Source organism: Meriones unguiculatus, chromosome 3 (genome assembly GCF_030254825.1).
Source record: "Meriones unguiculatus strain TT.TT164.6M chromosome 3, Bangor_MerUng_6.1, whole genome shotgun sequence".
In the NCBI taxonomy this organism is placed as follows: Eukaryota; Metazoa; Chordata; class Mammalia; order Rodentia; family Muridae; genus Meriones; species Meriones unguiculatus.
The window spans coordinates 70,363,034-70,389,951 of NC_083351.1; the positions used below are offsets into that span (position 1 = coordinate 70,363,034).

At 39.7% G+C, this 26,918-nt stretch overlaps 1 protein-coding gene across 5 annotated transcripts in view; it reads right to left on the reverse strand.

The window, feature by feature from the left end:
* Positions 1-26,918, reverse strand: part of Ubn2 (ubinuclein 2) — a 93,002-nt gene that overhangs the window by 3,794 nt on the left and 62,290 nt on the right. For 3 of the 5 annotated variants that reach the window (XM_060380162.1, XM_021632152.2, XM_021632151.2), the window contains exons 15-17: positions 21,604-21,835; positions 21,244-21,333; positions 9,151-19,090 (exon numbers count right to left, since the gene is read on the reverse strand). The exons of 1 other annotated variant lie outside the window; for it this stretch is intronic. In XM_060380162.1, the coding sequence (XP_060236145.1) occupies positions 19,041-19,090; positions 21,244-21,333; positions 21,604-21,835 (372 nt within the window). In that variant the 3' untranslated portion in view covers positions 9,151-19,040. Of the gene's footprint in view, positions 1-9,150; positions 19,091-21,243; positions 21,334-21,603; positions 21,836-26,918 lie in introns of those variants that run through there. One more of the 5 variants, XR_009590744.1, reaches the window with a different exon arrangement.

The window sequence follows — 26,918 nt, forward strand, 5'->3', positions numbered from 1 at the left end:
CAGGATCAAAGAAGTCACAGCTAACATTCCAATGCACCGAGATCTTTGTAGAGTGACACAGGGGCACAGGCACGCACACTGTAAAGTGACAGAGAACAGGAAAAAGAACACGCAGGCTCCAGGCTTGATTAGGATCCGAGCCGGTGCCTGTGCTCTGCTCTGGGACAGGTCTGGTGCTCCCAAATGACTTGCTGCTCTTAGGACCTTGGCCTTATCTCTTACTAGATCTCAGCAGCTAAGGAAGCTGATTAAACCCAGGGAAAAACAGAAACACAGGTTAAAACAATGTTACTTTAAGAGTATAATCGGCATGCATGGATCTGGGCCACCTACACAAGTGCAGCTGATGGGCAGCTCGGTCTTCATGTGGGATACAGCTGCCTGCTTTGGATCACATTCCCCTATCTAGGTGCCTTGTTTAGCCTCAGAGGAAGAGGTTGTGCTTAATCCTGATGTGACTTAATGTGTTGGGGCAGGTTGGTATGGGGGTGGGGCCTTCCCTTTTTGGAGGAAAAGAAGGGGAGGGATGATTGGGGAGAGAGTAGGAAGATGGGACTGAGAGGAGAAGAGGTGGGGAGGGTGCTTCAATCGGGATGTAAAGTGAATAATAAAAAAATATAATCACAACAAGAAAATAAACTGAGCAGAAACCCAAAGAGAACAAGACAGATTAGAAATGGGCATCCAGGGGCTGGAAATATGTTAGAGTGTTTGCCTAGCCTGTCTGCTCTTCAGAGGTATATAAATCTGGTGTGGTGGTGCACACCTGTGACCTCTATAATCCCAGCACCAAGATGGTGGACACCGGGCTAAAAGAAGACCAAAGGCAGCCTTAGCTACATCTCAAGTTCAAGGCCAGCCTGGGACCACCAGCACCAGCCCCCCCATACACACAAAAAGAAAAAGACATGGGAGATATATATATATATATATATATATATATATATATATACACACACATACATATAACACAAAGTCTCAGCACAAAAGGAAATAGATGTGATTAAGAGAATAAATCATAAGTGAGAATATTTAAAACTAACAATGAAAAGCACCGACTCAAAGGTCTCCTGGGACACTCCAAGAGCAGAGAAAAACCCAAACTTCGACAAAAAAAAAAAAAAAAAGCAAAATTTGAGAGCATTAAAACAAAGCATTAGAACATTAGCTTTCCAAACAGAAGCACCAGGCAAGGGAAGGAAAGCAATGAAATTATACTTTTAAGTGACAAATGAAAACAAACAATTATATTCAGCTCAACTGTTATTTAAACATGAGACCTGGGAAGCTTATACCACAAAAAGCCCATTCAGAGACTTTTCTGAAATACATAATTTTATAATAAATTAAAAATACTAATATTATATTTAATATACTATTTAATAAACACATGAGAAGGATAAAGTAAAACATGAGTAACGAGATGCCATTTTTGCTTGTTAGGGCAGGTTAGATATAATTTAAGAAATGGAAACTAGGGACTGGAGGACCTGAGTTCAGTTTCCAGTGGCCATGCCTCCTGTAGTTACAGCTCCAGGGCATACGACATCTTCTGGCTTCCGTGAGTAGGTACTACATATATGTGGTGCACATATATACAAAGAGGAAAAGCACTCATACACAGAAAAAGTATTTTTTAAAATAATTTATTTAATTTTTATTTTATGTGCATTAGTGTGAAGGTGTCAGATCCCTTGGAATTGCTGTTACAGACAGTTGTGAGCTGCCATGTGGGTGCTGGGAATTGAACCCGGGTCCTTTGGAAGAGCAGAGAGCACTCTTAACCACTGAGCCATCTCTCCAGACCCCGAAAAAGTTTTTTTTTTTTTTTTTAAAAATACAACTACATTAATTCAGAGTTCTTTGGAAAATTAGTAGGAAAAAATAACAAGACTGAGTAAGAGGCAGAAGATGTACATAAGCAAAATGAGTGTGAAAATGGAGACAAACATATAAAAGATTATATAAACAAAGGAAACTGTGAGTATATTTCTAAGAATTCCCTATGACTGTTGCTTGTATATAGAAAATAATTGCATATGGGAAAATAATTGAAATAATTCAACTTGTGCGTATCATCTACATTCCCAAGCAACTTTAATTTCATAATTACCATAAATCAAAACTCTAAGCCAGGTATGATGGTACAAGTCTGTAATTCCTGAACTGGGAGGTGAAGACAGCTGAGTTCCAGGCCAGCCTGAGCTACATATCAATAGCCCAATCTCATAAAACAACACAACAAAGACTAGAATACGTACCACGCTTACTAGAGAAAGTTTTACTATGGAGCAAAGGTTTAATGTTATCACTGAGGAATATAGCTGCTACTCTGACCACTGCTTAGCACCATGGTAGACACTCCACGTAGCACTCTGGGGAAGAAAAGTTAAAGAACTAGATGGGGAAGTAAAAGCGTCACTGTTCTGGGTGATGCTACTTTCAGCTGGGCTGGGGAAACAGCTTGCTGACCACGTCCCAAGCCCTGCATTCAATACATACAACCCCCGTTCTGGAAGGTAACACTTTCACTGGAAATCTAATAAAACATAACAGGAGTCACTAGAATATGAAAGCTTAGTTGCCAGATGGTAGCTTGGGAGTCAAGCTCATGCTTTCCACGTGTAAGGTTTTGGTTTCAATCCCCAGTACCAACACCAACAAAATTAAAAATGTTTAGCAAAGGTGCTGGATACATCACCAATTTTGAAAACTCAGTAGCTACTTGGGTGTGGTGGTATAAACCCGTAATCAAGTACTTAGGAAGCTGAATCAGAAGGACTTTCTACTCAAGGCCAGATCCTGCCACAACAGCACTGAGAGAGGTGAGGAAGGAGGAGTAACATATGGCAAGGGCTGGGGCATGGTTCCATGGCACAGTGTCTGGGCCCCATCACTAGCACAGCAAAAAAGGCAAAAAGGGAGAAAGAAAAGGAGAAAGCAAAGAGGACAAGAAGAAAGGAAAAGACAATGTAAGTATGTTGCCTTGTTGTACACTTACAGAATTCAGAAGAGGAAGAGATGGAGAAGAGAGAAGTGAGGATGGGAGGAAGAGAATGAAATAAGAATAAGAATCAGTAGAACGTCGGGCAAGACAGCATGAAGTCTCAACAATCAGGAGGCTGAGAGAAGATAGCATGAGCCCACAGACGACACTCAGCATCTTCCGTTTAAATACCATGTATTTATCTTTCCTAGGACTTTTTCCATTAAAAAAGTTCTATCCCGTCATCCTCATTTCTAATGCTATTTTAAGAACAAAAATAATCAAGATTTTACTTCATTGTAATTATTATTTTAAGTGTATGTGTGTTTTGCCTGCACGCATGTCTGTATATCATGTACCTGCCTGGTGCTCAGGGAGTCCAGAAGAGGGCATTGAACCCCCTGGGACTGAGTTGCAGATGGTTCTGAGTTGCCATGTGGGTGCTAGTAATCAAACCTGTATCCTCCAGAAGAGCAACAAGTGATCTGAAGTGCTAAGCTATTTCTCCAGCCCCCTCATGGTGCTTCTTCCTTCCTTCTGTTAGAATTTTCTCTGCCCTCTCCCTGCTGAAGCTCCTGCTTTGACATCTGACAGTCTCACTATGTAGACAAGATTGATCTCAAGCTTAAGATCCTTCTGCCTCAGCCTTTTTATTTCTAGGGTTATAAGGCTGTGTCACCATGCTTGGCTAACAACATTCTTTAACACAAGTAACAAAAAACTAGAAACAGAGACTAGGATATTTTTATGAAAGCAATAACCACTGAGAACCCAAAGGACAGTACATAAGATCTCTGCAGAGAAAAGTATAACACAGCTACTGTGCCATGACTGCCGGCGTTCGCCATGCTCCCTTCTCTGACAATGGACCAACTCTGAAACTGTAAGCAAGCCCAATTAACTGCTTTTTAAAAAGTTGCCTTGGTCACAGTTTCTTCACAGCAACAGAAAACTAACTAAGACAAGCTTCAAAAAAATTTTATGTGCATAGGTGTTTTGCCTGTACGAAGATCTGGACACCACGTGTGTGCCTAGTTCCCCAAAGAGGGAACTGGATCTCCTTTGCCTGGAGTTACAGATGGCTATAAGCTGCCATGTGGGTGCTGAGAATCCACCTGGGTCCTCTGGAGGTGCAGCCGGTGCTCTTAACTCCTAAGCCAATTCTACCCACCTCAGTTTGATTTTTAATGCAATGTGATTTTTGAGAGAGGCAGCGACTTACTGGGTAGACCAGGCTGGCCTTAAACTCAGAGAGATGTACCTGCATCTGACCCTGGAGTGCTGGGATTAAAGGTGTGTGCTACTCATGCCAAGCACAATGTGAATTCTTAAAAAATTTAAGATTCCATTATTATGCATGTGAGGTTTTGCCTGCGTGTGCGTCTGTGTACTATGTGAATGTCTGGTGCCCACCGATGTTATTGAGAGAGCACTGGTATGGGAAGGCAAGCAAATGGATGGACTGTAGACTTGCCTCCCCAGTGGGAGAGGTCGCTTTTCCTAGCTTACGTGACATAAGTAGCAAAACCTGGTGCTTTCCTTCTCTGCACTGTCTCATTGCACTGTAGCTCAGTCTCCTGTTACCATTTTTTCCCCTTAGTACTGAATATTTCTTCCTGTGTCCATGGCAGGATCACCAGGCAGTGGACACTTGGTTGGTATCTGATTTGCTACAGGGACTAAACGTGTTTGGCTGGCACATGTGTGGCTGCTGTCATTCTTTCTGCAGCCCTGCTCCCGTCCAATTTGTTACCATCCTCAACCCTACCTTTCTTTGCCATTCAGCTCTGCTCTGTCCTATAGCTTCACAAAACAGGAGTGTGTGGAGCTGAGGTCAGGATTGTAAAACACCTGCCATAGGCACTATTCCTTCCTTATACAACAGAAATATTCAATATTTTTTTTCTTCCTTAGTAAAAGGATGAAAATTGGAAAAAAAAAAAAAAAAAAAAAAAAAGAGGATCGCACTGTATTCCCTGGAGCTGGAGTTAGGGTGGTTGTGAGCGGCCATGCAGGGGCAGCTGGGTTTTCTCTGCATGAACAAGTATTCACAACCATTGAGCCACCTCCCTAGTCCCGCACAGTGTGAAATTTATATGACAATAAAAATCCCCAATTATTTCAAGCACCACAGGTGGGCAGAGGACAACTGGGAAATCGATGTAAAGCAGCCAAACCCACAGGAGTGACCAACAGTACGGTGCTGCTGCAGAAGTCCACAGTCCCATGGGGCACAACAGAGCTCAGAGGCAGATGCTTCTGCACATGAGAACTGGGCAGAGGACAAAATCTGAACCACAAATTGATGGGACAGGACTTACTAGGCGGTTTGAGAAAATGCCTTAGTAAATAAAATGGACAGCAGATGGGTAACAGAAGAGAGTGGTGCCCAGTCTTCGAGGAGAAGATGGGAGGAAATCTGTGGTCTAGGAGGGAAGCGTAACACCCGCATACTGTCATTCATATATCCCGCAGCCCCACTGCAACAAGGTCTCATTATGTAGCTTAGGCTAGTCTCAAACTCACAATCCTCCTGCTTCAACCTCCTGAGTGTGTGCTACCATGATTGCTAAGCTTGATCATTAAAAGGCAAAGATTTCTGTTCAGTAAAGGGTGTCATATACAAAGTTAAAAGACAGGGGATGGATAAAAATATGACATCTAAACTGACAAGAGAGCATCTACAATGAAGACAAAAAGTACAATTGAAAAGCAGGCAAAGATGAACAAGTAATTCCCAGAAGGGGAGATTAGCCAGAGCTTTTTTGAAAAAACCTTTTTCTGTGGTAGTAAGGACTTCAAGACAAACTAGGTACCTACCTCAGGGAATGAGCACTTTACAGTAGGATACACTTAGGAAGGGTGATACAACAGATCGCATCAGCACACAAGCACACAGAATAATGCAGATAACTCAATACGAAAAGGCAGGGGACATTTGTAAGAGTACCAATTGAATATATTAAATCTGTGTGTACGCAAAGTAATGCTACTTACCAGGATGCATATCCAAGAGAACATATCGAAAAAGAAATAGGTGCTTATAGGGTGGGGCGGTATAGGGTGAGGGACTAAAGGATGGACAGAGGGACACACTGTATGATCAGAGACGTGAACTGACACGTTAGAAGCCATACACGCTCACATATAGCTTGGAACTGCAGTAGCAAATAGGCTATGAAGCAAGAGCCTGAGGCCAGCAGCAGGTAGGCTACCTATGAAGAGACCTTTAGTGACCACTACATAAAACACATCATCGGAACCAGGGTAACATTTGAAAGACTACTGGGTATACAAGATTTCTCTTACTTTGTAAGTCAGCAGTTTCTGACACCTGTGATGAAAACATTTTAGCTGGGTTTTATCCATATCTGTGTGCTAAGCAGATTTCTACAAAGCTGTTTCGGAAAAAATGGGAAAATGAAGAGGAAGCATGCACTGAGAAATAAAGACAGGGGAAAGAGTGGCTGTAGTAGCTGCCATTTACTAGTATGGCACTCTGCTAGGCAATGCCTGTATGTCTCTATGCAACTACTCTCAGTTGGGAAAGATGGGCAAGGAAAATGCATTTTAAGTGAGTTTCATAGTGGAGCCAGGTGAACCCAAGTCTGTCTGATGACATCTCTCTCCTTCATAGTATGCCACCCTACTAGTAAAACAATAGTAGAGAGACAGTGAAGGGCCACACACCAGGACACAGGCAGTAAATACACACAGAAAAGGAACACCCACAAACACATGTGGATATACAGGTTTCTGAGATGGTAAGACGAACTAGTATCTACCTGGAGATGAGGCGATTTGTCATCCTTTGAAAAGCACAGGATCTCTCCTACAGTGGGACAGCACTCTTGTTCTGATAGGGTCTCAGGTATCCCTGACTGATCTCAAACTCTTGATGTAGCTGAGATGATCTGAGCTCCTATCCATCTCCCAAGAGGTAAGATTACAAGCATGTAGTGGCATGCTCAACTCTTGGTCCTTTTTAGTAATGCTATAGAGTGTTAGTCAATATTATGTTAGACAGCATTCCTATACTGTAACTGTAATGCTAGAGATACACTTGGACCCAAACCTCTACACATTCCCACCCCTGGAATTTGTAAAAGCAAAGTATGTTCATCAACAATTTGTTAAATTCTGGCTTGAAATTTAATCTAGCCCCATCCTACATCACTTTCCTTTTTTTTTTTTTTTTTTTTTTTTTTGTCTTCATGGTGAAGAATAAAACCTGCTTCCTTTTTAACATTTTTTTCCTTTCTTTCCTTTTCTTTTTTGAGACAGGGCCATGCTACCTAGCCCACATAGACCATGGCAGCCCCTCACTCAGCCTCTTTAATAAATACCCTGCTGGCATTAACGGGTCTTCCCTGCCACACTCCAGTAACACTTCCTTCTATACAGCTGGTCCTCAATTCTACATGCCAGAATCAGTCTTACCCTTTTATTTCTTGAGTCTTTGAACTATTACCTTATTTTGAAACCCTTTAACTGCTTGGATGACCTTTCTTCAAGTAACTTTTCTGAGTTCCATTTCCATATACAGAATAAGTGATAACATGATTATGCCAGCAATATCGGCATACAGCTGTAACCTAGCATTTAGGAGTTTGAGATAGGAGGATTACAAGTTCAAGGCTAGCACAGGTAACAAAGAGAAACTCTGTCTCAAAAACTGTAGTATATGTCATTAATAGTAAAGCTATGCTTATTTGCTGCTTTGTGTACAATAGTGTGCCAAACCAAGAATGGATTTTTTTAAAAGTACATTTAGAGAGAGAAAGGAGAGAGACACACACACACCCAGAGAGAGAGAGAGAGAGAGAGAGAGAGAGAGAGAGAGAGAGAGAGAGAGAGAGCGCATGAATTTGTAATAGACACAGGGTAACTTCTGGGAGTTGGCTCTCCTTCCACCACGTGGGCCAAGGATCAAACTCAGGGTATTAGGCTTGACAGGCTACTAGGCTTTGCTTACTGAGCCATCTTGCTGGTCCAATAACAGATCTTTTAACTACTCTGGCTGATAACAAGGGCATCTTTAGGAGCCTGGATAGCTCAGGGCTTAAGAGCACAGTCTGTTCCACTTCCAGAGGACCCAAATTCAGTTCCTTACACTCATACCAGCTGCCTATAACTTCACTTACAGGGGACAACTCTCTTTTGGCCTTTATGGGCACTCACATACACACTCATGTACATCCATATGAGGACACACACATTTACATGTAAGTAAAAATCAAAATAAATCCCTAAAAAATAAAATGGTGCCTTTAATACTGACAAAAGGCTGACATCATTAATTAGATCAGATTATTTAACTCAGGGGTTGTGAAGTTTTTGGGAGGTGTTAAGAAGTGCTTTCAAGCCAGGCATGGTGGCGCATGCTTGTAATTCCAGCACTCAGGAGGCAGAGGTAGATGGATCTCTGAGTTCAAGGATAGCCTAGTCTACAAAGTGAGTCCAGGACTACACAGAGAAACCCTGTCTGGAAAAAAAAAAAAGAGAAAAATACCTTAAGGGCCAGTAAAAATAACACGTAAGAACACAGACACACATCTTTAATTAGTAGTTCAATGCCACTGACCCCGTATGTCCTTTTTATCTTCAAGACAACACTGAAACCACACAATGTAAAAGGAAAATAAGTAAATAAATAAGAACAAGCATTCAAAGCACCCTTCATTTTTTTTTTTTGGGGGGGGTGTCTATGTCCTTGTCTGTATTTCCTATGCATAAATATGTATCATCGACACCCACACGCCGCTGCCTACGGGAAGGATCAAGCAAGCCTGCACTGGCACTATCCGCCTTCCTCAGCCACTCCAGCACGCGCGTCCCAGCATACCCCCTTGTCACTGCTTCCTGACTGCTAGTTCCCGACCTCTCCGTGGAGGTCCACCTCTAGCTTTTCCTGCTCCTCGGAGCCTTCCTGTGCTGGTGGCAAGTCAAAGGAACACATTTTATTTTTTTTTAAATATACATACAGTTTGAATGATTAATTTTGTACATTGTCAAGTGATTGTAAGCTGTTTAAAACAAAGTGAGTGGGCTGTGCCCTTTCTTTTATTATTATACTGGGCCTAGGTACAGTGTAATACAGCTAAGTCTCTCAACCCCTGCTGACAGCGGAACATGTTAGCCCAATAACACAAGAGACACGAGAGCAATATTTACACTCCTCTTTATTTAATACAACAAACATATACATGAAAAAAAAAGAAACCACTCATGTATAAGGTCCTGTCATGATAGACAGGACACAGCTATACTTAATCAAATAAGGCTCTCATTTCAAAATGGGTTTGCTAGCTACACCTGGAATATGAACAAGGCTGTTGCAAAGTAAAATGAACAAAAATCCTTGCACTGAAGGAGTGTATCTTGGGGCCAGTTTAATAAGTTCACAGATGCATGTTTAGGAATGTTTACGCTCTCACATATCCAAAATTTATTAGGGGTCTTATGAAATGTGAGGTTCGTTGTTAACTCTAAAACTAGGAGTCACCAAAGTGTGGAAGCTTTAGTGTTAGAGCTCAAAGGATACTGTAACTAGATCATGAACGCAAAGGCAATATGGCTGTGGGAGAGGGGCTTAGTCCCTAATGTACTTCCCATGTGCTAGTACTACGTGGACCACTGGAAAAGCAGAACAAAGAACCTCCTTCTAGTTCAGTGCAGGGTCAATAGCAGCAGTTTGTCCATATTCCTGCTGAGCTGAACTCGAAATTCAACAAGCACCAGTTTGTTTCAAAAGAGCCTTATACACGCACACGCACACACACACACACACACACACACAAACACACACACACATCATCACCACCCCCTTTTATTAAATTTATTTATTTATTGTTTACTAAAATAATACAAAAAGGGGAGACAGGTATATTTACAAAACTCCATGGCTGGTACAGTACATAATTTTTAAGACACACTAAATGCTACAATCTTTCAGGTCCTGAGATTATTACAAATACCAACTCAAAGCTTGTGTTCAGGTCCAGTTTTTAGAGGAAAAAAAATATCCCAAAGTATTAAGTCACACATTTATTAGAAATACAGCATATATTCCTTCAAGTTAGCAAAAACGCACCTTCCTACAAGCAGATACAACACAGTAACTGGGGCCTTTACCACAAAGGACCATCCAGTCCCCAGGCTCCGTTCTTGGAGACTGGCTTGCAACATGGTGTAGCCTCTGTGTAGCGTGGAGGTGACTAAAGGAGGAACTGCTTTCCTGGTGGACGCAGCTTTGCAGACACTCACTGTATAAATAACTGTTCTTCCTTCTGCTACTAAACAAAAGTCTCCCCTTATCTACACTTTTACTGTAGGGTTGGAAATATGTGCTTAACCAGACTAAAATTCAGATTTGTTTTCCAGTTATAGCAAATACGTCTGCAGTTCCATGGTAAGTCTTACAATCATAAATAAACCTTACTCACAAGTAGAGAGAGAAAACCCCCATCTCTTAGTCACCTTGGTTAGACTTAAGTTCACTGTTTGGGGTACAAAATTTACCAGCCAGAGATTTTTCTTCCTTTCCTTAAAGTTTGATACCGGTTAACAAGAGAAACCATGGGGACATTCAAATTAACACACTCTCCTCTAAGAACAGTTTAGCACTCCAATATTTTCTAGAATAAGATAGTTTTCCAATGACAGCTGACAACAGGTCACTGAAAAGCTTGGCTGTCTTCTCTGAGGCTAAGTCCACATTAGAGGAAGCTGTGTGGGAGGGAAAGCAACCTTCCCAGGGAGAAGGCCCCTGATGATCATATGTCAAAAGGTACATACAATCTATTACGGACGCAGAGACGAAATGTCAAGAAAGCTGATGGAAGTTGGCTCAACATTCTAACTATTTAAAACAAATACTCTGTACAATGGACAAAAATATTTTTCCTTTTTATGTTACTAGCCAAAATTGGGCAAATCCTTGGTAATTTTGCAAGTAAGGAGGAAAAAACTTTCTGACAGGCCATAATGTTTCTGCAAACAGTAGAGGTAAACAAAAAAGAAAAAAAAAAAAAAAAAAAAAAAAAAAGGAAAGCTTATGGTTTTAAGTGCGGAAAATACAATACGGTTGTGAAATTTTAAGCACAGGTTGTCACAGAGACACACAGTGGCTAGTCTTGGTTGCTGTTGACTCCTAAATGGACTCTGAGGAGAATGAAGCTGCTGACTTTCATGTCATCTCAGGTAAGTAAACTTATCTGTATTTCAACCAGACAGCTCTATTTAACAAGCATCTAAAGACCAGACTTAGTATAAAACAGAATACTGCAGCAAAGTTGGGGCAAATAAGAGGTTTCTGAAGGACTTAAAACTAGAACTAAGGATCAATGGTCTGCTGTTCTAGGGGAGGTATGAAAACAGGCAAGGCAGACTGTTACCTAACAAAGATCTGTCTCACCTCTGAAGAACCTTGAAAGGTGCTGGGATGACCAGGTCATGTAAAGATGAGATGTTATTGTTATACTGCTGTGTATGAACGTCCAAGCTTTGCACATGCTGAGCAAGAGCTCTACCACTGAGCTATACCCTCAACCTAGAAAATCTTTTTTTTTTTTTTTTAATACAAACGAAATGAGAAAAAGTTGCAATCATTAGTGATCCCCAAGTTCCGGACTATGTATGGAGCCTTAATTGTACTCCAGAGACTTCAAAATGTGTTGCTGCCTCGTTTGCGTAGGTAGCACTGTAAAAAGTACTAACTGCTATGAAATGGAAATACGCAGGAAAGAGAGATAAGCAGAAACATCACTACACAAAGCGATCACAACTAGCCACTTTAAAGCAAGTAGTACTTTGAGTGTGCATAAGAAGTGTCACTTAAGCATCAGGCTAGCCAAAGGTATTTCTACTAAAGTCAAAAGATAATCTATGCTGTACCCTCTACTAAGATGTAAGTTATCCCCTATCTCATCTTTGTGTTTGATGGGGACAGACAGCAGAAAGAGGGAGAAGAGGATGTGGAAACAATTTACCTTGTCTCTCTAGCTCTAGCATAGGCATCTTGCCTGTAGTAGAGCAAGAGCTCACAGCAAAGGCAAGAATGAAGATGACAGAAAAACTCATTATTTGATTATTTCAACATTTGAAGCTGTTTTCAATCAGGGCCCGAGGCAACTTTCCAGCTCTGTAAACCTGAACACTATTCTAAACTTCTCAGCATTATACTGGGGTGACTTCATCATAAAATTTCAAACAGGTTCCATAACATTAATGCTAGGTCTGCACAGGAAAAGGATTTTCAGCTAGCTTTTTATGCAAAGTTCACATTTGAGGGCAGACGAACACAGATGATATATCTATTTTAGGCTTCTGTTAACCTTTCCCAGAGGACACACACACACTGAACAAAAACTCTAACTCTCATTACTCTGGGTTGAAATCTTAGCATTTGTAACTGAGGAATGGACGTAATGTGGAAAATGAACTATGTGCCTATCTGCATAGCTGGGAGTCAGAGGCCACGAAAAAAGGCCTTATCTGGAGAAGAGGAAAACAACAACAACAACAGAAATCCCCAAAGTGATTTAAAAAAAAAAAAAAAACAACAACAAATATGAGAAAATCCCCTCAGACTAGAGACTGACCAGGTCTGCGCCATTTCTGGGGTCAGTCCAGATGTTAGGCTGTTCAGGCCTAGTGCTTTTTCCTAACTCACTTGAGCTGGGTAAACTGTTCCTCAACCCTGCACTCTCTTTGCTGAGCCCAAATATGTGCTGTAATTTACACTTAATCATATACACACTCTCTCACATACTATTTAACTCTAACAAAACCGCAGCATCCATTTGTTTTTGTTGTTATTGTTTTAAGGAGAAAAATTTTATGTATTACTACTTAGTGTACATGAATGGAAGGTAAGATAAAATGATCCTAATTTCCTCCTGGAAGCTAAGAAAATCATGTTTCCTTCTATCCCGACCATCTTCACCTCAACCCCAGCTAGGAAGTTAATCCTGTCTTCCTTCTCCCATTTTTCTACAATTTGAGCAGCTGTTGACTTTAACTTGCTCGTGGGCTGAAGAAGCATGAAATACAAAGCTAAAAGTACCCACAGCTGCCCAAGCGTGGGCCTGTCCTACCCTCCAGGGTAAAGATGGATAATCCTCTAGGAGTAGTATGAAGGGTCTGATTTACTCTTAGAAAGGTAAAAACTTAGTTTTCCATCTCCAAGCAAGTACTACAAAGATAACAGATTCAAAGGTAGAAGACAAAGGAGGTTATAATAATAACCTTTCAGAATCATTTATCAGTAATTCAAACATTATCTAACTTTACTTTCACAACCTTCACAAACATCATACAAGTAATAACATCATAAAAGCTTTAAAAATCTATTGGTAGTTAAGAAACTTAGTGTCATCCCCCCTTTGATTTAATCTGAAACTAATAATTCTATCACACTACAAATATGGTTTAAATATCAAATATGCATCTAAATTAAAATTCCAGTGATTTTTTTAAACTTAAAGACCATAGGGTGCTCTTTATATCCACTATAAAGAAAACATTTGTTTTTCAACCTCTGCAGGAAGATAAAATTATAATTATATAGGATGTTCTAGAAAAACAAAATATTTTTGAAATAGTAAAGTCTCTGATATCCCTGGGAGGTAGGTGATTATTATTATACCCAATTTTCTCATGGGTAATCTGAGGCACGAAGGTTAAATGACTTCCCCCTAGATAAAGTAGTTTAGGAATTAACACTCACTACTGATCCTAGTTTTGCTATGAGGAGCCTCTTCGTTTAGCCACAAGTCTCCTTTTCCAATTAAAACTTTACTTAAAGCGGGGGGGGGGGGGTCTTTTGTAGATATATTTGTACCATTTAGAGGATCAGTTCAAATTAGTCTCTTTCAACATGTCACATCTAAACAAAACAAAACAAAACCCATAAGTCTTAAGATACTGAAAGTTGTGTTATTCTGCTCAAAGAGAATATTTAAACAATCATGAAATCAGAGCAAAACCTAATCATCTGGCAAATAAATAGACTGAAAAATTCTCAACTATGTCGCAGATGATGTGTTTCCTCACTATCTAAAAATCTAAGTTTATTGAAGTTTTAAAAGGTACTGAGCTATATAATTTAAAGATTGTTTTTTAGACAAAAACATCTTTTAATATTGATACGGTGCCAACTTCCTTCCAAGTGTATTCAGATACCACCCATAGTTCCAACTCTAGCCTACAAGGACTGAATCTTGTCTGCATAGGGCACCATAGCAACTTGACCCACAAGATACTCTTGTTATTCTGAGGCTTTCTCATATACTACTTCTGCCTAGTGTGAAGGGTAGAGAGGAGTGGATTACATCCAGAAATAGTCAATGAGTCCACCGAGTTTATTATGCTTGCAATAACCAACACATGTTTTATATATAATGCCCTATATATATATACACACATATATATTAACTTCTACAGATATTCAGAAGGCGAAGCCAGCATCATGTGCAAAAACTACTTCCCGATCTGCCCATCTGAATCAACCGAAAGCAATGGAATAAACAAGGCAGAAGTTCTGAAATGTCAAAAGGGCAGTGCTTAGAAAGATTGCCATAAAACAGCTATTCCTGGTTTTCAACACTGTGCATCTCATACTTGTGTCCACACACAAAGCAGAAGGAACAGCATTATAACATCACATGATTTTGGCAAGTCTGAGATTCTTTCTCCTGAATCTCCTGACTTAATCAGTCTGTACTTGAGGGTATCTGAAAAGTTTCAAAAGAGGGGAGAAAATGAAAGAAATAAAAGGCACTTAACAAAGACAAAGGCCTGAATTGAGCATGGTTTAGAGGAGTAATATAAGCATTTTACCAGAGATAAGAAATTATTTACAAAGAGTTAAACTTTTCCCTTAAAATCTTATAAAATAAAATTGCATAACATGTTTGTGATCATTTATCTACTACTGTACTTTTTCTGCTTTGTTTTTACAAAACCAAAAGCACCTCCAAAGCAAACACCAACAAAGAGTCGCACATGCACACTAGAAGTAAAAGTGCCCTTCAGAGAACATCGGGCCGGCAGGAGCACTTGTGCTGAAGCACAGCGCAGTTCTCAAGTTTGGCCTGGATTATAGATTTTTCTTTCTTCTATTTTCAATTTGAAAAACAAAACAAAACAAAATGAAAACCAACAAAGGAAAAAAAATTCAAAACCTAGATAATAACAACAATAATACAAGGACCAGTGTGCTTTTATAGTACACTCCTAAAATAAAGTACCCTAGTTCTATACAGGGGTCAAAGGACATGACAAAATCTCCTACAAATAAAGCAGTTAAAGTCAACCAACACGGGCAAAGTTCATCTTCCAAACGTAGCAGCAAGTAGGACAGACAACGAGTTCTAGAGACGATCCCAAAGGACAGAGTTCTCATAACCAATGGCAGTCAGAATAACAGTAGAATTTTCGTTTCAGAAAGTCTTGAACCAAGTAGAGGTGGAAAGGGCTGTGGGAGAGGGCAACCAGAGGAGAGAGAATAGGGGTGCCTACCCTTTCCATCTCTGCATAGTAAACAATTTAGATCTGCTTTGGGAAAAAACATCCTGGGTTAAGATTAGTTTCAATAAGCTGTTTCCAAGCAGGTGTCAAACCCACAGTCTTCATAGAGATATATGCCCGGTTCTTTCCCCAGTGCTGGGATCCAAATAAGCCTTATTCAGTGTCTATGACACAAAACAATATAATTTGGGCTAATAACATCCATCAAAGGGGTGGTGGGCACGAAAGAATGTACTAATTGAATCTTCTTGATTTCTTCAAAGTATCAGGACTTTGTTATTACAGATTAACTTGGCTTCTTTTCCCCAAATCTTTTCTCCAGACTGTTTTGTAATCATGATTTCCCACTCTCTGTTCTCAGAAGCATGAGAATTATAATTTTATTTTAACAGAAATTATTGCTTGCATTTATTTCGGAGGCTCTGAATGAGCTTGACACTTTGCTCCCAAACAGTCTCCAACTGAGGTCCAGCATTGCTGACCGAGGACAGCTCTGTGGACGATTATTGCTTGTGAATACTGAGGATCACCTTGTGTGTACAGTAACAGCTTATACATAGTGAAGGCAATTTCAAATATAAGACAGTTGGAAACAGATAGCTTAATTTTCCTGAATCAAGTACCCCATGAGTGGGACCTAGGTGTGCTGATTTACTTCTGCATTTGGATGTTGCTAATGTTCTTTAGCGATACACATTGCTCTTTACAGATATCCTTTCCAGTTACTCACCATTTTAAAAATAACATAATTTAACTTTAAGTGCAAAAATACAGTATGAATCACAAATCTCTGTTAAAAAATAACCAACTTATATGTTTGTTTAGTAATAAAAACTGTAAAGACAGGTAGCCATATGTATGGGCACCATTTTCAATGTTATGATATAGAAAGAAATGTATTTACATGTAGAAAGGACTTTGATTTGTTTGGATAACATGAAAGGGTTGCTGGAGTGGGGATCTGACAGCAGTCCTTAAGGAATCAAGACTGACAGGAACAGAATATACTTTACATATCATATTCTCAGAGCCCAGGGTAATTTCTTAAAACGACATGGGAAATCTTGTTCTTGATGGCAAAGAACCATCAAGGGTCTTCATACAGCACGGTTCTGAATTGACAGATTTAAAAAACTACAATTATTGTTTGACTTTTAATAGCAATTGATTTATATGAATGTGTGTATATGTAAATACACACACACACAGGTATCAGCAGGAAGAACGACTACCACATACTGACTTCTCCTTGGGTAGAGAAAATGAAGCACACGGTGGCCTTCCTAAACAGATACCCCAGCAAAGCAACCCAGGTAGTATGAGCAACCATGTGAAAGGAGGTCGCCTGTGCTGGAGTAAGCCAAGAGCTGAGCAAGTTTCTCTAACTAAGAGACCTTTCAAATGAACATGCTAAGTTCAAGTCAAACTTCTTTGCAATGTCCCAGTATCTTCCCAACGTATCTACCGGGGCTCATACAGCATTTGTATTTGTTTTATTGGTAAACTAAATTCCTACAGTCAAGAAATTATACCAATGATTCCTTTCCTTTTTATCCCCCCTTCTTTTTTGAGACAGGGTCTCATTGTCAGCTCAGTACAGACTAGCCTGGGACTTGCTGCTATATATTCCAGGCTGGCCTCAAACCTGAGATATTCCAGCCTCAGCCTCCTGAGTGTTGGGATTACAAACCAGCATTCCCAGCTTCAATGGTTCTTCTAAACAATCATTTTCCTTTACTGTAACAAGTTCTTGGAACTATAGTTTTCAATTATTCATTGGCTTTTTGCTATGAAACATGCCAATGTGACTTTGAAGTCAAATTATAGGCATAAAAATCTGAGCAGAACTGTGGTTGGTTTTTATAGTCCTAGCGGGTTCTTGGGACTTTTCTTTATCAAAGGAAAATGGGTCTGGTTAACACTCTTATCTGAATAAAACTTAATGGTACTGGGTAATATGTAATAAGAATATGACAGCAATCTTGTTATTACCAGGCTAGTCTGTTTTTGCAGGCTAGTCTGTTAGCATATATAAACTAAAGTTACATCACTTATGTATTATGCTATTCTTGGATAATTTGAAAATACTCAGAAGTTTAAGATTCAAGGGGTATCACAATGCAGTTGAGGCAAAATAAAATGTATCCAAAGAGAATTGTATGCTTTCTCCTTCACATCATTCATTGCCTCTATTTGCATACAAAAACTAGAATTAAAGAATCTTATTATCTGTAAATTGACTTGAATATCAACATTCTGGGTAAATCTGAGTAAAAATTGAAGATTCCAAATGCTCAAAACATTTTTACTGTATCGGATATGGGTCAGAAAGCTTCATTGTGATAGTTATAAAAGGTGATCCCTTGTGCATATCAGTATTCCAACTAAAATTCATCCCTTTAAAAATATGTCAGAATGAAAAACAGTATTCTATTATATACATACACATGTGTGTGTGTGTGTGTGTGTATATATATATATATATATATATATATATGCTATTTGTTTGACCCATGAAGAAACAGATGCTGTGCACACTCCTATTTATATCACCAGCTCTAGTCACCTCAAGTACCACTAGTGAAAGAGCTTGTGCAGTGAGGGAGCTGCAGTTCTTGGCAGGCTGCAAGGGAGATGAGCAGCAAAGCAGCAGCCCAACAACAAAGATCCCACATCTCAAGAGAAAATGTGAGCAGTCACTTCTGCACATCAGGACTAGAAACAAATATTAACCAGCCAATGTCAGATGACAAGTCACCCGCAGACAAGAGATCAGTACCTACTTCTGAACGGAGGGTGGCACCAACCCTTTTACAGAAAGGGGTTACCTACATTTTGTCTGTTAAGAGCAACAAGCTCACTTTCCTGACTTTAAAAATCTAGACGCTATAATAATGTATATCACTGTGCTGCAGCCACTTTGCTGAAGCATCTTCAGCCCACTGACTTACACAGGGAACTGCTACACACTGGAGAAGATTCAAGTTTGCTCAGGACATTTGAGTGTACAGTACTCATCCGCTACTGTCTGGAGAGCATCATGCAACTGACCGTGGCAAATCTGTCCACTAAACAGACATGACTGATTCTCCTCCAACTGGGCTAATTCTACATTTAGTTACTTTACTTATGCACTTACATATAGAGTGTTCAGATCTGACCCCCAGGATGGATGGCCATTTACCCAAATCCTTTCAACTTCCTTCCTTCTCCCCCAGGTTAAAAAAAAAAAAAAATCAAATTGATACTTCTGTGGGTTTGACAGCTGAGTCTCTTTTAAGTAGGTTAACATGGGAACTTTGATTCTAAGAGACCAAAGGTCACTAACTTTGCACAAAAGTATTTCTTCCTCCTGCACCTGGCTTTGCTCAAGTAACATTTTCTTTCCTTTTCCTCCTCACCACAGTGCTTGGGACGAGAATGTAAACATCGAAAGAAACAGCAGCCCTGTGACCACATAAGACTTCCCATCAGTAGGTCCAGTCAGCCCAGCCAAGTGGTTCCTCTCTCGCTTGCTGGAAAGTCACTGAGGTTTCCGTGGTAACTTAGTGTCCCCTTTATTTTGGCCTCCATCTGAGAAAAGAAACAATAATTTGATATGGTTTGCATATTGTAACAAAGAAAAGAAAAAGCAAGAAAAATTAGTTTATTGTGAATTACATTTCTAAAAAGATAAGTGTTATCTCACAAGGTGATGGCATTACAGTAGCTGATTAAACAGAAGAGGCAGAAACTCAGTGACTGACAACTATTCCAGCTGGTGTGGAACATTTATTTTCCTCATAGCCATGTCCTGTGCTGGGTTATGGCGGAGCCAGCTTATACAAAGCCCACCTTCAAGGGACCTACTACATCTTTTGATTCCTTTGGAAGACTAGGCCAATTTTATTTTGTTGTAAGTGCAATTAAACATTTTGTCATAATATAGCATGTGATAATTGTGAAGTATTCTGAACACAGCACACCGGCAGTGAAGAAAGTCCAGCCATGTCTTTGTTTAGGTACCAGCCTTGTGGTACAAGAGCAAGTCTGCTGCTGGACAGCTTAGTTCCCACATCTACCCATGCTGCTTCCCTCCCCGTTTACAGAAAGTATGTAACCATTCTATGTAGCCCTCAGCCAAGCACTTCTAAAAACACGGGTAGAAGAAAAAATGGGGTAAGGAAGACCCAACAACCTAGAGGGTCAACAGAATGTAGTCCCCATGAGTTAGTACTACTAGTGAGGAAAGTGAAGACCCAAAGACAAGCTCTGCCTGAGAGAGACAACAAGGGAAGGAAACTCTTCAAGAGAAGAGGAATGGCATGGCTGGTTCCTCATGTCATATCCAACCCTCTTGAAAAACATTTTAAAAAATTAAAAAAAGAACTGTCTTGGAAGAGAAGCTGTATCAATATCAATGATTATTTGAAAGTTGTATTAACAGTTATACTAAATAAGCAGGGCTTTTTTTCATTCATAGAAAGATATGTGTATATACACACATACATACTTGTAGAAAGAAATTATTTGATCTATGGTATAACAAAATTATTAAAATGGTAAGGGACTATTAAAACAAGATTTTGTTCAAAGTAACATTGTTTAATTATCAAAATAAAACCATCGTATTAATTGGATTGTGAAATTCTTCATAACAGTTTGGTGCAGTATGACCGTGGCCAAGTCTGGCCTACATCTGCTTTTGTTAATATAGTTTTATTGGAAGTCAACTTTACTTGTTTATAAGTCATTTATGGCTATTTTATATTACAATGATAAAGTTGGGTAGTTGTAAACAAACAAACAAAAAACAGGATCGTAGAGACTGCAAAGTCCAAAAAAGCTTATTATTTGTGCTGCCCAGGTATGGTGGCACACAGCATACAATGAGTTTAAGGAAAGTATGATGTATAAAAAAAGTTGCAGGCCAGCCAAAGTCTATACAGTGAGACCTGTCTCAAAAAACAAACAGGCAGACAAAAACAAAAAGCCCCCTTTGACCTGTTTTATACAGGATGTCTATTAAAAACACACCTTTTTCCCCCCGTTAGTGTGGGGTAAGAGAAGTGATACTGAAGCTTTTCAAACTGGTAGTTCCTTATATTGTACTTTTTGAGTAAAAAGTTTTAAACTTAAATTTCAGTTATTTGGGAAATACTTGGTATCGCTTTTCTTGTTCTGGGAGAGTGGTGTTGGCCAGATAGGAAGTTAGTTCACATAAAGCATGAATACTGGGGTTACAATCACATTAATCATCAAGAGTACATGTCCCCAACTGGATAACACAACAGGAATACATTCAAGTCAAATTAAGTTCGGGAATCAAATGGAGTCCTACTCTCAAGAATGAGCCGTGGGCAGCTGACCACAGAAATGACCATCGGATTAACACTATATATATATATATATATATATATATATATATATATATAGTGTTCTGCCTGAATGTATGCTTGCATACCAGAAGAGGGCACTAGCCCTCATTATAGATGGTTGTGAGCCACCACGTGGTTGCTGGGAATTGAACTCAGGACCTCTGGAAGAGCAGCCAGTTCTCTTAATTTCTGAGCCATCTCTCCAGCCCCCTTTTCCTTTCTCTTAAAAGTACCTGTTGCCACTGAGGAGCCAGTCAAATGAAAAAAAAACTTTCCCTAACATTTTGTCATTCCATTTATACGGTTTGAAGAAAGTTTAACCAGCATCTAAAATCAACTATAAACAATGGAAACCAGCTGCTTGCTTACCATTAAATGCTTGCTGTAAATGTGTAGGCAGAGGTGAGTGGGAAAGTGTTGCTGCGTGCTGAGTTCCTGGCTGTAAACTCTTTAGTAAATCTGAGAGGAAAACAGATTTGTCAGTGATCTTTAAGATATGAGCCCCTTAGATCAAACTTAAAAATAATATATCTACCACCAGCCTAAGCCCCAGATCTAAGAGCTTTCTAATACAACAGCACGCATTATTTATAAAAAGTTGACTTATGTAAACACAGTCATAAGTGTGCTAAGAAATCCGCAAACTTTGTTTTTCTCTTACATAGTGCATTATAATTGAAATGCGGCCTAGACGGCTCGTTTGTTCATTTAAAAGAGAGTCCCACTTACTCTGAGTTAGGCTATGATGGAAAGCGGCTGAGGTAGATCCAGAGGTGGTTGTCACGCCAGCTGTGTCCGTTCCAAAGCCAAGTAGCTCCAAGGGAAACTGGAAGGGCATGGTCACTGGAACAAGGCCACCCAGCATCCCAAAGGGAGTCACAGTTTGATTTGTTACAGACAAAGGTGATGTCATGAGAGTCAGAGGTGAGGCATTAGCCAATAGTGGTGCTCCTGCTGTGGACTGTGTAGAAACCAGGGATCAAAATAGATTAAGAAATAAAGCATTGAACCTAAATTGATTTAACATTTTCATGGATGCAAGACTGTGCCTTTATCTGTTCTAACAAATGAGAGAAAGAAATTAAGACTGAGGTGAAAAATATAATCCAAATAGTTACTAATAATGGTTCTAAAAATCTGCAAATGATATTTGAAAATTCTTGAATTCACAGCTCTTTCATCAGCACTGTAGTCTGCTTCTTAGCTGTTCAATGCCCACTCTTGCTTGTAAACCTCAAAGTCCAAAACTTACATTTCCCCTTCTCTGCTTCTCCTTCCAAAAACCACAGACACAAATCACTCAGAAATAATTCCAGTCAATTTCACTGGGCCTCTGCAGGCTCACTTTCCCGGCACAAGGCCTAAACTCCTGCCCTCATTCTACCGCTTTCATCACAGCACCTGAAGCAGATGAGGCCCTCTGAAAGCTCCTCATCCTTGGTCTTACCTGTGCTTCCCCAGAGCTGGTAACTGCCCAACTTACACAAAAGCTCTAACTGTGAGCTAGCACTGCATACCTGCCAATAGACACTTTTCTTTCTCTTTTTCTTTCTACAACTCCACTGTTATTTGTGGATTTTCCCCATCTCTCAGTAACAATATAATATTATTTGTATCCCTTTAAAAAAATAAAACTTACTGAATGACAGCCTATTTTCAATCCTACCTAGTTTCTCTAGCACTGTTGAAGGCTGGTCTCCATTGCACTGCTTTTCTGAAATTAAACTCCTAAGTAGAAGTGTTTTCTTGCTGAGCAGTAATGGTACATGCCTTTAGTCCTAGCACTCATGGAGGCAAAGGCAGGCAGATCTCTGGGAGTTTAAGGTCAGCCTCGTCTACAGAGTGAGGTCCAGGACAGCCAGGGCTACAGACAGCAATCCTGTCTCGAAAAATGGGGTGGGGGAGTATTTTGTTACTGCTTTATGTGGGCTTTGAGGCCCTGATTATGAGTCAGAGATCTGCTAATGTTGGTGAGCTTCCATAGGAAGCTACTTACATATTCTTTGAGCTAAGTCAGCTCTTCAAATGACTTTCTATGCGACAATTAAATGATTTTCCCAATTCTGATCTTTCTTTGCTATGGGTACTTATCAAACATTTCTTTGATACATCCAACTTTCTTAGAAGCAAGCATCATACACTACAGTCCTGCTACTGGGATTTTTCTTTTATAGCCTGTAATGAATGTCTCCTTTAAAATGTTATAGTTTTAATTGTGATTAGGAAAATGGAATTTTTTTTTTTTTTTAATTTAGAGACAGAGAGATGACTCAGTGACTAAGAATACTGACTCACTTATAGAGAACCAGAGTTTAGTTTCCAGCACCCACCTCAGGCAGGTTCACAACACTCTGTAACTCCAGCTCTAGGCAAGATCCAATGCCCTCTTCTGGCTTCCAAGGGCACCCAAGCACTTTATAAAAACTTGAGAGTACATGCGTGCACACGCACACAATTATTTAGTGGATGTGATGGCTCAACCCTTCAGTTCCGTCAGTGGGAGGATAGATCCAGGAGGATCTGAGTTTGAGGCTAGCCTGGTCTACATAGTTAGTAATATATTTAAGTTAGTAATATATATTAGCTATTGTTGATTTTGTGTGCTATTTCTACTAAAGTAACTCATTAATTAAAGACTGATGTTTTATTTATTTGTTTTTCAAACAGGGTCTCTGTGGAGCCCAGGCCACCCTGGAACTCATTATGAAATAAACTAACTTTGAAATCAATTCTTCCTGCCTTAGTCTCTTTTAAGCACTGTGATTATAGGTGGACAACACCATGCCTGTTAAGGGCTATAGATTTTCTTTTCTTTTTCGGGGGCTGGGGAGAGAAGCACAGTTTGAGACAGAGTAATCTTGTAACCTTGGCTGTCCTGGAACTCATGCTGTAGACCAAGCTGGCCTCAAACTCACACAGATTTACCTCCTTCCCCAAATGCTGAGGTTAAAGGCATGCTCCACAGCACCTGGCTAAGGTTTTATTTCTTAATGTGTTAGAAAATATATGTAACTTTCCCATATATATATGTAGGTACGTGTGTGTGTGTGTGTGTATGTGTGATATTACACACTCCAGGGTCCATAACACGGCTGAACAAAAGGTGAGAGCATTCACCAGAAGCCTTCTTATTTTCGTTCCACTACTCAGTTTCTTCCCCTTTCCTCCTTTCGTTACCACTGGTATTTATAAACTCAGTCCTAATCCGTCACCTCAATTTTAATCCTATGATCAGATTTGAGTGAATACCACCACTTAGGTTTCCAACGTTCAACTAACCTGACATGTCCTAATCACCAGGCCTCCACCTCATCTTGTCATCAGCAAGCACTTCTTCAGGTACTTGGGCCTGCAACCTTAGTCTGCAGGTCTCATAACTGAAGGAGTTTCTTCTTAACCCAACTTTCTTCTTACACCTAAGTACTAATCTTCAACACTTTAAGTGATCCTTTCTAGAGTTGCCAGCCTTTTTCTTTACTATGCCAATTATGATACACAGTGTGTACATTTAAGAAAAAAAACCCAGTTAGAAATAATACTTTTTTTGTTTGCTTTTTAAAGAAATAATACTTTTTTAAAGCAACTAGGATATAAAGGATCCTGTATCAATTTAAAAGTAAGCAATAATGGTTCCTTCGTTTTAAATGGTAGTCTGTTATAGTTTCAAGACAGTCTTCTCCTACTATGTCTGGAATGTACTCCCTCAACAAAAACAGCAAACAATGCAAATGAGTTGACCCTTTTAAAGCCTTTCTGCAAGAGTCTAACTGAAGCATTACAGCAGATGGAGAAGTTAAGTTAGGGCAAGTTCCTATTTTTAAAAATAACTTGAATATTAGCAACTAAAAAGAATGTCATAACTAATGTTTTACACTTTCTAAGAATTTTCCAAATCTGATTTTTTTTTTATGGAACTGGAATGTCTGGGGACTTCAATGCTACACTGACTTTTGGGAAGTAGAAACTCTTTATAAAATCTGGGAGCACAGAAAAGCTGTCAACATTATCTAGATAAACGGAATATATAGTGTCGTCCATAATCAGACATGTTTTCTATGCTTTCTCCATTTTGAGAAAAATATGAACGGAAACTGCTTTTCACAGGCAGGCACTTGATCTTATGAAGATACCCATTCATTCTGCTTAGTGAGAAAGCTGTTTCCCACTCACCCAAATAATATTCTGAAATACACACATACCATTCTCTTGGTTAAGACCTCCTTTTAACAGCTTCCCTTCCACACAGAGTAAGAGTAAACCCCAAATCTTTACAATGTCCCCTTCACCCTTCAGTGTTGGTCTCTCCCAAGTTTGGTCATACGGCAACACGAGGGTTCTTTCACCTGGCATTTTTATACTGCTGCTTCTTTTCCTCTAGCCCATACCAAATTCCCATCTTTTCTACATATGGCTGTGCCCTATTCTTCCAACTCTCAGCTCAGATCAAATAGTATTTCCTTTAATAGTCTTCTGAAGTCTCTAATGTTAGAAATAGTCAATTTTTAACATTTTTTCAAAGCACATGCTTTAAAAAAAACTGTGTCAAAGCAGATGCTGAGACTCATAACCAAACCTTCGGCAGAGTGTAGGGAATCATATGAAGGAAGGAGGAATTAGTATATCCTAGAGGGGACAGGGAGCCCCACAAGGTCCAAATATATCTGAGCACAGGGGTCTTCTATGAGACTGTTTATCCAACCAAGGATCATGCATGGATATAACCTACAACCCCTGCTCAGACATAGCCCATGGCAGCTCAGTATCCAAGTGGGTTCCCTAGTAAGGGGGACAGGAATTGTTTCTGACATGAACTCATGAGCTTCCCCTCCCCCCTGAGGGAGGAGCAGCCTTGCTAGGCCACAGATAAGGACATTGCAACCATCCTGAAGATATTTGATAAGCTAGGGCCAGACGGAAGGAGAGGAGGACACCCCCTCTCAGTGGACTTGGAAGGGGGCAGGGAGAAGATGAGGGAGGGAGGGGAGGATTGGGAGGGAAAGAGGGAGAGGGTTATAGCTGGGATACAAGTGAATGTATAAAATTATTTAAAAATAAAAAAAAATATTAAAAATAAATAAAGACAATGTAAGGCAGCTTTCTGCCCAAACAAACAAACAAACAAAAAACTCTGTGGTGTTTAGCTTATCTAAAAGATATGCTCCATGAGAGCAGGCATAACATGTTGTTTACCCTGGTTCCTCAGCACATAAAGGAAAGCCTGGTCCATAGGATCCACTTTGCTTACTGAATGACAACTTTTAGAATCACAAAATGACAAATATGGGGACATACAAAGTCAGTAAGCTGAAGGTCAAGAAAAAGGAAGAATGCTCTGGAAGGAAAGTTATTAAGCAGAAAGTAGACAGAGCTAATAATCTGGACTCAAAGATTTGAACTTTAAACCTTGGTTCAGTGACTTATCTATTTCACCGTGCTATGGATAGCACTGCAGATGCCTTGTAGACAGGAAGTGCAGGCTTCACGAGCAATGAGTCCCAAACGTACTCCCTCATCATGAACATCTGTTTTCAGCACAAGGCACATCTAGAGGCTACAAGCAGCCAAGAAGATCTGAGATGTTGTCACCAGAAAACTACCCAGTGGCAGAGGTGACTGCTGACTTTTTCTTGAGTCAAACCAGTAAGACAGAGAAGGACAGATCAAAGAGGGCAGGCACCCTGGGGTTTCCACATCATAAAGCTACTTGGGAGTGGAAGAGTACCAGGAAGGAACTTGTCAGGAACACAAATTTTGTCATGCAGCTTTCCTGAGGACAGATCAGCTATTCTTATGATATTTGAATGGATTCCTTTGGAATAAATGATAATCAAATACAAGAAGGCCAGGGAGATTTTAGAGGTGAAAAAAGGTGAAGGACAATTTAACCAGACACTTGAAGGCAATGAAGTAAAAAACAAAACAAAACCAAAATTTAAGTGTAGAAAACTCCCTTAACATTTTATAATAAGAAAGTAAATGAAGTCAAAACTGTAATAGCGCAATAAAGACAATACTTATTAGGAGATTTAACCCAAATCTGATTA